Source organism: Apaloderma vittatum, unplaced genomic scaffold, assembly GCF_000703405.1.
Source record: "Apaloderma vittatum isolate BGI_N311 unplaced genomic scaffold, ASM70340v1 scaffold41439, whole genome shotgun sequence".
In the NCBI taxonomy this organism is placed as follows: Eukaryota; Metazoa; Chordata; class Aves; order Trogoniformes; family Trogonidae; genus Apaloderma; species Apaloderma vittatum.
In genome coordinates this window covers 2,497-15,148 of record NW_009736567.1, presented here as the reverse complement: position 1 = coordinate 15,148, position 12,652 = coordinate 2,497, and the positions used below count along the sequence as shown (strand labels likewise).

The 12,652-nt window shown below is 46.1% G+C and overlaps 1 protein-coding gene across 1 annotated transcript in view; it reads left to right on the top strand.

The window, feature by feature from the left end:
* Positions 1–2,266, top strand: part of LOC104279660 (protocadherin-10-like) — a gene marked incomplete at its 5' end in the record, with an annotated part of 4,223 nt that extends 1,957 nt beyond the window's left edge. The window contains 4 exon segments of the mRNA XM_009877009.1: positions 6–331; positions 1,526–1,584; positions 1,689–1,777; positions 2,007–2,266. Coding sequence (XP_009875311.1) covers positions 6–331; positions 1,526–1,584; positions 1,689–1,777; positions 2,007–2,266 — 734 coding nt within the window.
* Positions 2,267–12,652: the final 10,386 nt, after the last annotated feature.

Below are 12,652 nucleotides of genomic sequence, written 5' to 3'. Positions count from 1 at the left end.
CACAGCCATTCGGTGCCGTGGAGAGAGGCGGTCCCGACAGGGTAAAGGCTGCTCACCGCCCCGCTGCCACTGCTGCCCTGGGTCCAGACCCTCCTCTGATGGCCTCAAGACATCCAACCTGACGGCACAGCCCCCTGCGGGGACCACGGCTGCCACCTGCCTCGACGTGCCTGGGGGTGGCCCCCCGGGCTACTGCTACAAGGTCTGCCTTGGTCCTGAGTCTGCCCAAAGTGACTTCATGTTCCTCAAACCCTGCAGCCCCCTCCGGAACAACGAGAAGGACTCTGGGAAGCGGTCCCAGCTGAGCCAGAATTTCCAGGTCTCCAAGCAGGTAACGCCATGCTCGGCAGTGCTCGCGGTTGCTCCATGGGTTCCCCCCAGCCCCCTTCCTCAGCCTCTGTCATGAGAGAAACCAGGCATGGCTTTTTCCAGAGAATAACCAGTGCCTTTGATCAGTGCGGGAATTAGGAGCCATCAGGCAGCGCGGAAACTTTCCACTGAGCTTCCCGATGGGTCTAATTACCATGGGAATGTCAGTCTCAGCTGAGGCAAGAGGAAATCCCTTCCCACTGCCTTTTGTACCCACTAGAGATGCTCCAGTGCCCCAGGGGAGGTAGGATGGTGGGGGTGGCATCTCTTTCATGTGGGTCAGCAATTCATACTGGGACAGCCTGAGTCTTGCTGTGGCTCCAATTCCCCTGTTCCAGCAGGGGTCCCACTGCTGCACCCGGGTCTGGTCCCATTTGCCCTGGCATCTCTTTTGTCCCCTGTTTTCTGGCACCTGGACCTGGCCACTGTGCCGCACTGAGCTGCGCCCGCGGGGAGGGAATGGGATCTTTGGGGCGGGATTTTGATGTCAACATTTGTTAGGTATTGAAATGAGGAATGTCTCATTTTCCCGATGAAAGACTCTTTCCGAAACACGATTACAAGGATAGAGAGTGATGAGGCGTCTAATCCACTTACGTTTGACTTTTAATAAAACAGTCTATTCAAGGAGAGCCCGAGACTCGCTGCCAAGACATTCTTCCCCCACATCTCCTTGCACCACTGAACTCACTTCTCTAATACATTAGTGGGATTTTCCCCTATGTATTTGCAACCCCCTTGGGACATTGGTTATGCAGCCAACTTCCACACATCTCACCCTTTGGTGCCTGAGACCTGGGATAATTTACCATCACACCTGCAAAAAACAGCTTTTTTAAATTAACAGAAATAGGAAAAGCCCCTCCCTCTGCTTGAAAGGACACACCTTGACTATTAAATTCCCAGAGACAGAGAGCAAGTCCTAGAGAACCCTGCTGTCTCAGGATGGTGGAGAAGGTTCAGAAGAGAACAAGCTGATTTAACACTGTCTTGATTTCCCTAAATTGGGAATATCCCACTTGCTTCTCCACAAAGGGCTTAGCGAAAGAGCAGATGGAGTCCTGCACCCCTGGCTACTGAAGCCTTATGCTGGCTGGGCTGAGCTTCTTAACAAGGGGTCCCAATAATCACCCTTGCCCTTCCCTGTCTTTTCCAGATCAAACAGCCCAACATGGACTGGCTGCCTCCAAGCACACGGCGACCTGCCCTGAAAAGGTACCAAATCTGACACTGCAGGAACTGAGGGTGCTGGTGGAAGTCGGATGTGGGGATGGGGAGGTTAGCTCTGATGCAGCTTTGAACTAGTCTCTTCTCTTTAGCTCCCAGAGCCTGGAGGATGTGGGGGAAATCCGCAGAGCCCTCCAGAAGGAACATGAGAGGCTGTGCACACTGGTGACCCCTGTCTCTGGTTAGTACTGGGGTACTGGGAAGACCTGACACTCTTGTCACTTAGTGGAGATACAGTGGGGGACATGCATCCCTGTTTCTAACAGTAGTGGAGTTTTGCGGGGTGGAAGGGGTGTCCAGGCGGGAGGTTGGTGACACATGGGCTTGCACCCTGTGGCATGGATGTGACTGTCCCACTGAGCTGTGGATGTGACCGCTCTGAGCCAGTCTTACACTCATCTTTCTTCCAGAGTTTCAGAAGGCTTCAGCAGGTGCCAACAGTGTCTGGACACCCCAGTATAGCCCCGTATACCCAGGGCACATCCCAGCCCTGGATTACCAGCACAATGTCTACATCCCTGGCACCCCCACTCTGCTTTCTAGCAAAGATGCGCCCCTCTTCCTGGGCTGGGAGAACAAGAACAGCTTCTCCACCTTTGGCAAGAGGAAGAAGATGACAACTTACTGTGACATGCATGACAGTGTGGTTATCAACAACGACCTGAAATAGTGACCAACACTGGGCCTAGATGGCTCTGCTCAAGGCCCTGGTAACCAACTCTTGTTATTTCAGCTGCTAGGTCCACTCACAGCACACAGCTCCATTTATGGACCGCTCAGGACGTTTTGGGTCTTCTGGGATACTGACTCACTAGAGTGTGGAGAAAAGATTCAAGGAGCAAGAGACTGAAAAGTGATAGGGATGGGGGGGTGCTTCCATCTCATCCTGCAGAGTTCAGTTGGCAGCAGATGCTCTTGGAGGTCCATATGACCAGATTTAAGCAAATCTGCCTTGAGTTTACCCATTCCTGTGTTCCCTTAGGCTCCATCTATCTCTATAAACATTGTCACTTTCTTGTCTTGTCTGGCTGTGTGAATGTACTGAGCTGCATGCTTGTATTTCTGTCCCAGTAGGCACGGAAAATGTACGCAGACCAAGCCTGGTTCAGTTAAACCTGACCCTGCGTACTGGGGCAGTGACCATTGCTGTGTCCCTGAGATCCAGTGGGACGTGTTGCGTGTCCAGAGAAGCCATTGGTGTCTGTCTTCTCTGGGAAGTGAGTGCAAACCGTGGACATTATGGGTGCTTCCCTTCAAACCTTGGCCCAACGCTTGCAGGGCTGGAGACCCAAAGTCCAGGATACAGCCAGGGCCAAGAACAAAACCAGTCTGTGCTCCAGAAGCAGCATGAGCTGGAGCACACACGGATTGGATGGCCAGAAGAGCTGTTGGCTTAAGCAGCGGAGAGATGCACAAGGTGAGGGCATGCTGAGTAAGTCTCTAGCCCAAGGCAACATCTTCTGACAGTTCTGAGCCATTGGAGGGGCTCTGACACAGGGGACAGTCCTCTTTCTCCCTCTCCCTGCCCTCACCCCATCTCTGTTTTCCCCAAGTCCTGAATACCTGGGGGAAACCCCGCACTGCTCCCCCACTGTGTGGGACAGACATCTCCCACTGTGCCCTGCTTCTCCTTGAGGACTTTTAGCTGGCTGTCAGGAGCCTTCAAGGGCAGGACTCCAGCCCCAGAACAGTCTCTTCCCTGCCTTGCTCACCCTACACCTGTCCACCTGGTCTCTCTGCCAGCATTGTCAATTGCTCCTGTCACGGGACAGTTCATTTCTAATCCATCTGTGCAGAACATGACAGCTCTTTCTAAACCAAGTTTGTTTCATGATGTCTGATTTGTACCAATAAATTGTATTTTAATAGCTCACCCGGGCTCCTGGCTGTCCCTGAGCTTCACATGACAGCAGGATTTGCTGCTTTACTCCAGGAGATATGTGTCCTTCTGGCCTCTTTAGTTACTGAAGCACCCCAGGAGAGCTCATTTTAATTCACTTTACCTGGATGCTGGGGGTTCAAGGTCTTTTTCCCTCCTTCCCTGGCCTCAGTAGCGCTTTGGGATCATGGCCAGGAGAAGATGTGTGCTGGAGGTGTCACACAGCTCCTGGCTCCATGCACCAGCTTGGGCAGAGACTCCTCACGGGTTTGCACCAAGGTGGGGGCATAAAGGGATTTAACAGCTGGGGAGAGGGGCTGGATCTGGCAGTAATGGCTTATCATTGTTGTCCTACCTTGCTTTCTAGGGCTTGCCACCCACCCGCTTGCCTTGGGAGTTGCAGAGATAGCCTGGATATGCGCCAAGTGTAGGGACCAACTCCCCGGGAGTAGGCAGGCCTGTATCTGCTGGTGGGATGACTCTTGACTTGAAATCATAGAATTACTTTGGTTGGAAAAGGCCTTTAAGATCATTAAGTACATGCCAGGACCACCACTAAACCATAACCCTGAGCACCTCATCTACACATCTTTTAAACATCTCCAGGGGTGGTAACTCAGAGGAAGACTTGATGTGGGAGGCTGTTCACTTTTGGATGAAGTCCTGAGCTGGCCACACTGTGGCCGTCTTTCTCTTACCTCCTGCTTGCTCAGTGACTGGCTTGGGTACTCTGCAATGCGGCTTTTGGGATTAACCCAGAAATGTCCTTGTCTACAAGTGGGTAATGTGCTCTTTAGTGGAAGTGGGGAGGCAGGGAACATTTGAATGCTCCATGGACACCCTGTGGGATTCAGCCCAGGAGGACAGTGCTTTGGACATGAAAGGGACCTGGCTGCTTCTCGTGACTTCAGACCCAGCTCATATCTGCCTCACTGTGAGTAGATGAAATATTCCCTGTCCCAATTAGACGCTAGGATGAAGGGGTTTATGCTACTGAGTGCATTCTTCAATGGTCTCTACAGAGTGCTAAGGGTAAAAAAAGCCCAAACAGCCACTGCCTGAGACCTCTGTACAGCACTAGCCTGTTTCACTGTTTCAAAAGAACAAAAGAATTATGTAAAGTGATACAAGAAAATTAATAACAGCCTGAAGAAGTAATAAGAGCATCAAATGGACCTAAATCCCTGTGGGGCAACAAGTACCTTGCACTCCCGGATTAGCTCTGGTGATATCTTCCTTTCCTGCCTTTTTCCAGTGGTGCAGATCAGGCAGTAGGAGAGGACTACAGTCCCTGTCCAGCGAGCCCTGAGGGGCTCAGCCACAGCCCCCTTGCAGCAGGGTGAAGCCAGTAGCTGAAGTTTAGCTCATGCGGCAAAGCGCCCAGGACAGATGCTTCATGGTATCTAGAATCTGAACGAATGTGTGGAGCTGAAACTTTGTATCAAATTCCCAAGTATGATTTCCCAATGGGATGCTGATCCCAAAATTGATGCCCCAAACCATCGGTGTTTGAAAGCAACGCTTTTCATTCCTGTCTTTGGAAATTCATGGGGTTGAGTGGCAGACTAGCCAGCTCTCGTCACCTGCCCATGAGAATGTCACTCTCCAGTGTATTTTCTTGCTGTTTCTTGTCCTCCTACCAAGACTCAACCAATGCACTGTAAATCATATCCCTCTCCTTTCCGGACCATTCTCAGCCCTGGAAATGAGATGGACACACACACACACGTCTGCACCTCTTGCTGATGCCTAGGTTTTCATGTTGAGCTCAGGCCTCTTCCAAAAGGGGTTTGAGGGTCAATGCAGTGCCAAGGCCTGGCCCTGACACCCCACACTCCCTGAGGATCTCCTTCGGCTTAGTTGCAGGAAATCCTGCACTGACAAGAGCTTGGTTTCAATTTTGCTTCTTGATCAACATATTGATTCAAAGGACAATTAAAAGGGACTTGCTTTAGGGGAAAGAGCACTTGCTTAAACCTAACTCAGCCACACTACTACCCCTACTTCAAAGGGCATGGCTGGTCAGAATCGTCCATCTAGTAGATAAGATCTCCTTTGAAGATCTCCCGCAGGGACAGGGGGGTCATTAAAAATGCAAGGTCTTTGCCCTACAACCAGTTATTTTTACAACTCTTCGTGTGCTTACACTCCTGCACAGTTCATAAGCATTAGCTGGTTTCTGTAGCCTGGTAATGCACTGGGCATGAGAGATACTTCAGAGACACCCTCCGCAGCACTCTCTCTGTATGCCTCTCTCTCACATTCCAGCTCGCTCAGAGATCCAGAGGCAAATCTGGCTTTCAGGGACCTGCCAGCCAGCTTGAGGTTTGCTTCTGCAACAGCAGGAAACCTGCCATGTGGTGCAGTTGGCTGCAAAAATGCTTCAGGCCATGCTAGGAAGGCACATAGTGCTTCTGGGCACCAGCTCAAATAGGGTGGGGGTTCTTTTTTGTGCTCTTGCTATGACTGAATAGACTTTTTGGATGGAAATGTTACTTATATCTCTGTAATTACTTGAAAGCATGTACCAGAGAGACAAAATGATTCCAGAGGTAGAGAGAAAAGAGGCCAGAGAGAAAGACCCAGAGGGCCTGGTGCTCAGCTCTCCTCCACTCTACCACTCACAGAGTCAAGCAGGAGCCAGGGAACTCCCAGGAAACCTTAATGGGACACAGCACTCCACATATGATCAAGATAGGCTGAGTAGAGCCATGAACACAGGCAGTCTCAGCTCCCTGGAGGGATTGGTATCATCGGGACAGAGCTAAAATCCATGAGGACCCGGAGATGGGAGTCTGTGCACTGAACTTGGGGGGTTCTGGACACAATCCAATATCTGTGGCACTCAGTGGGTAATTACAGCATCCAAAGATGCTGGGACTTTGTTTTCATCTCTTCTCATTTGAAGATGGTGCTGAAATGGACAAACCTTAATTTAGCCAAGACTGGGTCAATGTCCATCCTAATTTCTTTTCAAATTACCTCAGTATCTTAAATATCTCCTTAGATCCACCCTATGGAGTAGCTTACTGGTTTTGGCTGGATCCCCTTCTCCTTCCTTCTTTTTGATCTCAGTGGAAGTTTCGCAAAAATAAATATCCTTTAGCTTTTGCCACAATAATTTAACCTCTGTCACACTGCAAAATTGTCTGCATGATTGTCATGTGCTGATTTTCTCTGCTCCTTTGCACCTTTTGTTTTCTTTTACTTTTTCTTTTCTTTTTTTTCTTTCTTTTTCTTTTTTTTTACCGCTTGGAAAACAGCAGTTGCCAACTCCTCCACAGAGATCAGTTGAAGAAATAGGCCTGTGCTAAGTGAAGCTTTTGTCTCCCCAGTTTGCCTGTAATGTGTTTTCAGTCTAAGTGGAGGAAATGTCACTGACTTTGTTTGGAGTGTTCACTCGAGTGGAATTAATGCTTCTTGTTAGTGATAATATGACTTAATCAGCTTAATTATTGTGAGACATAAGTAGACACCTTTGTGTATTGAATAACTTACGACACACTGGACCAAAAAGCACGAATGAAGGCTTTGAAAATAAATTAAACATGACCTATAGTGCAGTCTGCAGTTTGCCTAATGATTCCTCTACCATGAAATTCAATGATTTACAAATCTAACATTTGAATAAATGATACGTTTTTGCATGTTTTAAACAATAGCAGCAATTTTTATTTCAGCATTCAGAATTCAACGTGTTTCTCCAATGCTGGGAAGCAGGGCAAACAAGTTCATGTTAAACGGATTGAAAAATAAAACACTTGTGCAGTCAACCATCAGAAATACATCCAAAGGATCTTCAGGCATTTGTGATGAGGTATTTATTTTAATTCATTGCTAGGAATATCTGCAACAACAGGTGAAAAAATGCATCAGAGGAAATGAAGAGAGAGAGAAGATTCCCGGAAGGGTCACTAAGGTCTTCACATGAAATTCATTCATTTCAATAATGTCTACAACAGAAAATACCATTAAATGGCTCCAGAAATGTTTTATCATACATTCTGCCTGCACAGAAAATAAATCATACTTACACGAAGGAAAGAGAAGCAGGAAAAGCAACCATCAATCATGAAAATTGTTGTAAACATTAGTGGGATTCCTGATAGGCTAGGATGCAGACACTCCGTGATAGCAGGCTGCCAAATAGAAAAATTGGGGTTAAATTGCTGTGTGAACCCAGTGAAAAGATGAGCTGTCTGAATTTGTTTTGTTCTATTGCAATGAGTCACTGAATTTCTGTATCCAAATCTTCCCCTAAAAAACACTGGAGTTCATCATGGTGTAGACAATAACACAGATCTCTGCACAGGGATTTTTCCAGCCCACATCTATCTGAAATTCAGAGGTTGGTTTAGACTTCAGCATCACAGGGAAGCCTAGTTGCTTTCATGAATCTCTTCCTATGTACATGACCATATTTCCTGGTGTTGTAAATAACAGAAGGTTTTTTTCAGGATGCCAAATGTGAGGGCTGCGAGCTCTAGGCTTAATTTTTCTGTCATAGACCTGCTGATTTTTGGCACTCAGCACTGCTGAGCTGTGGGGGAAAATCACAGCACAAACATACGGAACAAATTGGGGACCCTCGTGTCCTCTCCCAACCCTTTCTCTATTAGTCTGCTGAATGAACAAGGAGGGAAGACCACCCTGGGAGCCACTTGTGAAGAGCTTGATTCTGTTGGCATGCAGAATTTTCTTCATAAAGGGCCTCTACATGCAAAGAGGAAATGAAGATGGAGTGGGAAATGAGCCCAGCAAAAAATAAATCGTGGAAGTTTTTTGCTTCCCCTCTTCATGATGGCATTGCCGGAAAAGCTCTGAATCTTGCACGTTGTCTACTCAGTGGTTCCTTCCTTGGGGACTTTGCCTGGGATAGTTTCCCCCATTTATTCCTGATTCAAGGCATCTGCATAACACACTCACAGAGAGAGTTATTAGTTTAATTTTCTTGTGAATTACAATAGAGGCACAGAGAATTAGAAAAGACTTTTTTTATTATTATTATTATTATCATTACTTTTTGTTTTCCAGTTGAGAGATTGTAAATGAGGTTATTTATCCTGCTAGCATCAGTAGGGACCCAAACCCAAGCCTTTCTGGGGTAATTGGTTTCTGATGAGCAATCGCTTGTAAAACCAATAGCAAAGGCAAGAAGTGAAATATAAATCCTTCATTTACATGCTGAGCTTTTCATTAGGATTGTGTGCCTGGTTTCTTTCTGGGATTCAGTGGAAAATCCAAGGAGTGGTAAACAAGGTAATGGAGTAAGCCTGATTAGGAGTTTGTATTACCAAAAATAGGGGAATACAGCATTGCCCGATGTCCTTGGGAACAAATATGGCAGCTGCAGAATCCCTCAAGCTACTGCTTTCTAGAGAGCCCTTTGGCCACACTGGGGTCTTGGGCAGAAACCAGAGACAGCAGATCTCGTAAGTGCACATTTTCATGTGGAGTAGGCCTGAGTGTGCTACTGCTCAAAAGAAACGAATACTTTGAAGAAAGAAAAAAAAAATTAGAGACCAGAGACAGGTGGCCACACTGCATATCTAACCTGGGTGGCTGATGAAAAGTTGCAGACCCTAATATTCTGCAGTTTGCAAAAAATGGTAGACTTTTTTATTCGGATTTGTTGTAAGGGCTGAGACTGTGTGTCAGAATAGTTATCTTTTTTTTTTCTTCCCCTCCCCCTTCCATGGTTCCAAGTGAGAAGGCTGCTAATCTGCACTAGCTTTTCTTTCCTTGATGAATGTCATGGTGCTTAAAGCTTGATTTATTTATTTATTTTAGTGGCAAATTAAGTATCAATCTAGCTGTAGCTTTCAGCATTTTCTAGGTTGGGGTTGTGGGGCTGTCATTCATTGGCTTAACTGGATTGCCTGCTGCTTTATGGTTGTTGGGGTTTTTTCTGTAAAATCTTTTGGCACGCATACAGCTGGTTGTTGCCTTAAAGATGAATAGAAAACAGCAGGCTTGACAAAGACAGAGCTCATACACACAAAAAGACCTCCAAAACAAGAATGAGACAGACGTATCTTTAACAAAATGAAACAAGCAAAACTCCTCAAACAAATTCACTTTTTCAGCTTCCAAATGCTGAAAGCTGACCCTGAGGAAACAAAGGCACAGAATAAAATCACTGATTAGAGTCAGTCCTGGGCAATCTGCTTTGAGCAAAGGGGAGTGTACTAAATGTTGTCCAGAGATCTCACCCAAACACAACTATTCTGTGATTCTGTGATCACAGTTTTTCTTTTCCTTAACCCAAAAGCGATGAACACATTGGTGTGGCCACAGCAAGAAAGGAGACAATTGGGACATTTCCATATTTGCCCAATGCAATATTCTGCATAGCTATAAAGCAAACCCGTTTCTGTATGTCTCATTTGGAGCCAAGTTTTCCATGAGCCTCACAAAGCCTGGATGTGCCCTGGACTAACTATGCCTGGTTTTACAGCAGCCAGGCTCTGCTGACTGCCCTGGCTTTTTGGCCTCCCACCTCAAACATCAGACAACCTCATAATTCTGGTATTGCTTGAGCAGAAACAAGTGTCTTTCCATAATGATGCCCAGAATCATTCACCTAAGTCTGAATATTGGAAGTTTGGGGAATATGAGATCTTGAGAAGAGGGTTTAGCTAAGATCGTGGTGTGACCTATGTGGAAGAGGACTAGCTGGTTCCAGCAGTTTTCCAAACTGCCCAAGTCCTGGAGTCAGTGATGATAATTTAACCCTTTCTGCCCACCAGGTGAGCAGAGGTTTATACCAGATTTGTACCTCAGATAAAACTTGTGTGAAGCAAAGTTTGTGCCTTGCTGTCAGACTGTACAAGGACAACACCCAGGACCTGACCCTACACCTTTGTCACTACCAGTACCTGTTTGGAAATCTGTACAGACAGAAACAGAGTGTGCAGGTAATGAGTATTTTCTCTTACTTTGGATAGCTGTCCCATGAGCCTCTTTTTCTCTTCCCCAAACATTTCCACATGCTCTTGCTGTGGGGAGAGATGAAGTTCCCCAATGAGATCTCTTCTGCATGTGTATGCTGGCTGATTGTCAGAGCACACTTCCATTTTTTCTTTACTTGGATATCTGTCCTCCAAGTGATGATGGGTATGACTGATCCCTTCACTCTCAAGGCAATCATAATGCATAAAAAGAAAGGGGGGAAATGCAGGAACTGAATCCTTCTGACTTTTGTTTGTTTTGTTACAAGGTTCTCCTTTACAACTATTTTTATTTAAGATACTCCTCATGCTTTCCCCTCTTTGAGTTCCGCAATGAAGAGGTTGGAACTGAAAAATCAGCAAACCATCAAGAGGTGACATATTGTATATTTCTTTAAAATGTGCATGTTATTTAAAAAGATTTATTCAATGTGGTGACAATTTGTTAGAGGCATAAAATGGCGAGTGACAAAACATTTATCAGTCCAGAAAATAATTTTGTTACTATTGCTGGTTTTGCTCATTCTCTGCTTTATTCTGTGACCTGGCCTAGGAAACTCATTGAGGATGTACATATTTGGGAGGTCTGCAAATGAAAATAGGAGATGACATTCAAGACCTGCTCAGCTGGTGCGCAGCAAAGGAAAGTGAAAGAAAAATATTAAGGTGGGAGGGTTGTCTAATTTAACAGCATATGAAAATTTCTGCCATAGGATACTTGTAGTTGTTGTTACAGAGAGAAGGAAGAAAGATGAAACTGGATAAAACAGCCACTATCTGATCAGGAAACCTGTACCAGCATTGGAATTTCCCTCCATTCTGTTTCTGGTGAACATTTAAGGGAATCTCTATTAGGGGAACCTAAGGATAGAAAAGAGAATGGCTGTGGAAGCAGGGTGCAAGGTATTATATGGTTTCTGCCTGAAATTGCAAAAAGCTCAGTCTCTGATAGCCCACAGCCTCCCTTTACCTCGTGCTCACTGACCATCACAACATCCCCAGCTTTCACACCTTGATTCTCCTTTCTGTGGCAAGCCTGGCTAACATTGTTTCATGCAGTTCTTCCCTATTGCTGTAGAGCAAGGAGAAATAAATTCTTTTTTCTGCAGCTACATAATTCTCTCACTTCATTTACAGAGGCTGAAATGAAGAAAACTCACTCCTGTGCTAAATCTGTTGGGCATGGGGAGCGTGGTGAAGGCAAGGAAGTGGAATTATATTGCAAATGTCAGGAGCTATGAAAAATGCAACAGACTTTAATATTCTTCTGCTGTTATTGCTGAGAGTGTTTCTCACCTGCATTCACAGAAAGTGCCTTTTACTGAGCCCAGCTGCCCCTGAGCAGGAAAGATTGCCATACTTCCTATTTTTATTTTAATCCTACACTATGGTATGTGTCCTAATAATAAATGCACTTTTCCTCCAGACTCTCACTTTAACAGTTAACCTTTACCTTCAAGATTTAATTTAAGCCTTCAGCATTTAGGATTAACATCACACTCTTCTAAATTTCAACTCCAAACATCCTGCTACTTACACCTTAAAGCTGGACGTTCTGAATTATAGCCACAGCTCCTACCTTCCATGATACCTAATGTTAACTGGTGCTGATGCTGCTCTGAAGATGTAAAACATTAACCGTGCATCTCTCCATAGTTCACTTCCCCGTGAGGTTGCGTTTCAAGGTAAGTGGTTTGCATAAGCTCCCTCAGAGACCTGCATTTAGTTTATTCAGTAGTATAAACAACCTGCTGCTTTTGTGCTTCTCCCTATAGAGCAAAGAAAAGCCCATTTTATACATTAAAATTGAACGTAGTGTTGTTGAAATGTCTGTGATGGCTTTTTCTGGAGCTCAGAGCATATTAATCTAGTTTCGGGCCTGTTCTCACAGGATGTAAGCAGCTTCTCCCCTGTCCATCCCCCTCCTCTCTTAAGACTCTCTGTCGGGCAAGGTGAGGGGGTCATCGACCCTCAGCTCTGTCTGTCTCGCTGCCCGTACTGCCCAAGGCTGAGGGAATTTGTGTCGAGGGCAATATTGGTTTTCCTCATGGGGCTATTTTAATTTCATCTCGATGCAGCCATCCCCACGATTCGAAAAACAGCTCCAGGAGGAGGAACCTGACTCTCTGTGACCCAATTAGCATGACCCTGGGAAGTCTAGGGCATTATATCCCGGCTCCTGCTGTTTTACTAGGAGTCACTCCATGTCGCTCCCTGCCGGGCACCG